This window comes from Nannospalax galili, unplaced genomic scaffold (assembly GCF_000622305.1).
Source record: "Nannospalax galili isolate Female #2095 unplaced genomic scaffold, S.galili_v1.0 scaffold110, whole genome shotgun sequence".
NCBI lineage: Eukaryota > Metazoa > Chordata > Mammalia > Rodentia > Spalacidae > Nannospalax > Nannospalax galili.
In genome coordinates this window covers 1,283,256-1,287,572 of record NW_008328707.1, presented here as the reverse complement: position 1 = coordinate 1,287,572, position 4,317 = coordinate 1,283,256, and the positions used below count along the sequence as shown (strand labels likewise).

Sequence of the window (4,317 nt, the reverse complement as noted above, 5' to 3'; positions counted from 1 at the left end):
TTAACTCAGCTGTAAATCTAAAAATTTACAGCCAATTTTGAAAAAGATGCATCTTAGCTCTGGAAATTGTTATTGAATATGTTAATGCGGTTGTAATGAAATGCTTCTTCTAGTTATGTGGTTATTAAATAAATAATTTTAAAAAACCCAATGAGAAAAAAAAACCCTGCAATTAAAATAAAGGAATGTAAGTGATGAAGAAGGGATAACAGCTTATCACAGTGTGATAAACTCATGATTAGTGGGGGTTGTGCCTAATAATGTCTTTTTTCTGACGCACCTGACAAAACAGGATTTCTAGAAAAATATAACCATGGAGCAAATTCAGACAAGATTAAAAGACTTAGAAAGTAACATTCATATGTCTAATGGCAACCTCTTCAATCCATTTTTTTTCCCATAGATTTTCAGGAAATGAAGAAAACAAGTTTGCACACTATAGGTAGCATGCTTTTGTCAATGCACCTTCCCCTTGTATGATGGCTAATCTTGGTTGTCAGCTTGACTGGATCTAGAATCAACTGAAATGAAAGCCACTGGGCACTCCTATGAGGAACTTTCTTGATTAGAATATTTGAAATGAGAGAGTGTCACTTTCTGGTGGCAGCCCAGACAAAAAAATACACAATAAACATTGGGTTTTGCCTAGGTGCCTTCATTCTTACTGGCAAGTCCATCCCTCCTGTGGCTGTTGCATCCCTTTGCCACAATCAGAATCAGTTTTATCAGGCTTGCAACACAGACTGAAGACCAGCTGTTCTCCAGGAACTCTCCAGACCTTCAGTGACAGATTGGAACTGCTGAGACTTCCAGCCCTGTGGACTGGGCAACTACCAAATTCTCGGCCTCTCCAGTGTAAGACAGCCATTGCTGGACTACCTGGACCATATTGCTTAAGTCAATCTAATAAATCCCACATATATTCATTCTATCAGTTCTGTTACTTTAAACCCTAACTAATACAATCAGTGACACTATGAAGAAGCAAACTCATCAAAGATCCCAAAATCCTACCACCAAGTCCCTGGTTCTATGTCTTATGGATGACAGGTAAGATATTTTTTCTTTCAGCTGACTTCTTCCTTTCCAAGCTTTTTGCTACCACGTAACCCTTTTATTGACCTCAACCTTATATCAATTCTGATTCAAGCCAATCCTTATTGTCACATAAAATTAAAAATCCAAATTACAGAGCAGTGACACATGCCTACAATCCCAGCAGAAGGAGACTGAGGTAGAAGGATATCAAGTATGAGGCCAGCCTGGGCTATTTAGTAACTCTGTCTCAAAATAAGAGGAAAAAAACAAACAAACAAACAAACAAAAAACCCTCCAAAAATCAGACATAAAAAGCAAAATCAAGGCTAAAACCCAAGATTCTGAAAATTGTGAGCTAGTGATACTACAAATTACAAAAGAATTTTCAATAAAAATGTTTAACATAATAGAATGTGAAAAAGGTCCAATGACAATACAGCATACAGACTTCATATATATAACCAAGGTGAATCTGATTAAGCTGTGGAATCAAAGTGGCTGAATTTTTTGAAGTGTGCTCTTATCTGGAAGAGATAGATGGTATCCTTTGTGTTTTACATGTCATGATCATGCCCGTCCTCATTCCTCTGTCAAAACCAAAATACAATTTGGCATTTAGCACCTGTCCTCTCTCATTACATCTCCGATCAACATAAGCAACCCAAGAATAAAGTCTATCTTTTAGCTCACAGATAAGAAGAAATAGCAAAGCCTACTCAGACAGAGCTGATCTCATACTGTATCACACAAAGTAGTTAGGGTCTCATACAAGGAACGTAAGCACTCAAAAAGCTCAACTACAATTTCTTTCAAGAGTTATTTTTCTAATGAAAATGTATTCAAAGTGACTGGATTCTCAGGTAGATAAGCAATTAAATATTTGAATGAAAAACCAAATTATGGTCTAAATAAGGTTTTTATGATATATATTACCTATCTAAATAAATCTTGAGAAAGAATGAGAAAGACTTTGGTTCATATATTCAAATCATTTTGTGGGAGTGGAAAACATAGTGTGTGTGTGTGTGTGTGTGTGTGTATGTGCGCACGCATGGGCATATGTGCATGTGAGTTCCCATAATAAAAAAAATCAGCATCAAAATATATATTATATATGCAAAACCTTAAATATCTTAAATATTCAAGGTGCCTATAATATGGTAAGTACCTATAATATGGTAATATTTTGATTACATAAACTTTTGGTTGAAATTATTATAGTATCCTTTTAAAAAAAAAAATCTTTAGAAACCCCTGCTGTTTCCTTTCCAAATCTTCTGCTTCTCTGTTGAGTGAATAGGCCAAAGAATCAAAGATCCAAAGAGAGACAAAATGAAGACAAAGGAAAAAAACCTAAGTGACCAGACAACTTAAGACAACAAACATGGTTTTAGGTATAGGGAATAGATGCAGGCATAGCAGGCCACTTCCATTTGACTAGGCAGCTGTCATTACGTTAATGTAATGAAAAGTTCAGCTTTGAGGAAGAAATCTGCGTTAATTATACTATATCTAGGAATACTGGTTATAAAAGAACCTTAATCTTCTCAGTTTATAGTCATCTTAATAGTTTCATCATTTAAAATATGACTAAAGAACTGGAGACATGGCTCAGAGGTCAAAAGTACTGGCTGCTTTTACAGAGGACCAGGGTTCATGGGACTTGGTTCCACGGTGGCCAACAACTGTTCTAAACTCCAGTTACAGGGGATCTGACGCCCTCTGCTGGCCTCTATGGGCACTGCACAACACGTGCCCTTACAGACATGCAGACAAAACACTACATACACATTAAATAAAAATAAACACATCAAAATGACTAAAATATAAATATTATATTTTACTTACTTGTATTTTTCCAAATGTTTCATCAAAGGGATTTTTTACTATCAAGGAAAAGAAAAAAAAAGAGAACTATTAGCATTACTGAAGAACTTAAATCCTAAACAAGCACTGAGATGAGGCATATATATAGTGGGCTAAACTAAATGCAAATATGCAAACAAAATGTAAACAAACTGAAGGTAATAAAAGTTGGGAAACTGTTTTTCAATTCACTATACTATTCTCCCTTTGAATTTGTGGTTTTCTCCATCACCATTGAAAATAAGGAGTTCTCCATAAACCAATGACTTAGTCACTCTAAACTGTAATTTATTCCATAAAAGTGATAACAATTATACATGTTCTATATAACTGCAATAAAGATTGAACAGAAAATCTATAGTGCTTGGCATAATGTCTATCACTATGTGCTCAATATACATTACCTATTATTATTGACCATTATGTTTCTACCTAACTTGTTGCTTTAAAACTGAATAATTCATTTAGAAATCAAACTTCTAATGATTTACAAAAACAAACAAACAATAGCAACAGCAACAAAAATTTCTGTTTACTAGGGCTGGAGATGGCTCAGCGGCTGCTCTTGCAGAGGACCTCAGTTCAATTCCCAGTACCCACATGATGGCTAACAACCATTCTTAACTCAAGTTCCAGGGGCATTTGACTCCCTCTTCTAACCTTCACGGACACTGCATGACATGGTTGCACTTATGTGCATGCAGGCAATCCACTCATACACATTAAAAAGTACAACAAACAACACCCCCACCAAAAAAAAAATTCTATTTGCAAATGTCTGGAAAACTGGCAAGAAAAAAACATACAGATCTACATGGCTAAGAATTAGACCTCAGTATTTGACAATTCTGAATTTATAGTAAAGTTTTATAAGGAAAAGATTTATAGTATTTTCCATGCACTCTTCCTCCTCTTAAGCTTCCCCCAATACACGTTAGTTTACAGCTAAATATATAAATCTCTCAGAAACTCTTCCCATATCATCTATTTTACTATATGTAAAAATATTCAAAATTCAGAAATACTTGAAAACTTTTACCTATTTTATACAGATTATATACTGTATAATCCAGATAACAGCTAAGCCTAACTGATCTCACAAAGTAGTTCACACTGACCAGGTTTCCTTTCTAAGATGCTTTTCTATTTTTATTTATAAAAACAGGAAGTAACACAGGAATCAGGAACTGCCTAATTCTAAGAAAGTTCATGTGAGAGACCAGTTGAACAAGATACAATAAAAAAGCAATGGGAAAAAAATGGATCCTGCAATCATCAGACTTTGCAAATGGACTTTTAAACATTTCCCCCATAAAACAACAAATTTCAGCCCACTATACTAACTATTCTCACTTAGAATTTGTGATTTTCTCCATTCCCGTTGATGCTGGGAAAGAAAATTTTTTTGGAAAA

At 34.8% G+C, this 4,317-nt stretch overlaps 1 protein-coding gene across 2 annotated transcripts in view; it reads right to left on the bottom strand.

The window, feature by feature from the left end:
• Lemd3 (LEM domain containing 3) overlaps nt 1–4,317 on the bottom strand; it is a 75,725-nt gene that overhangs the window by 32,532 nt on the left and 38,876 nt on the right. For both annotated transcript variants that reach the window (XM_008829063.3, XM_029561530.1), the window contains exon 2: nt 2,887–2,924. In XM_008829063.3, coding sequence (XP_008827285.1) covers nt 2,887–2,924 — 38 coding nt within the window. The remainder of the gene's footprint in view (nt 1–2,886; nt 2,925–4,317) is intronic.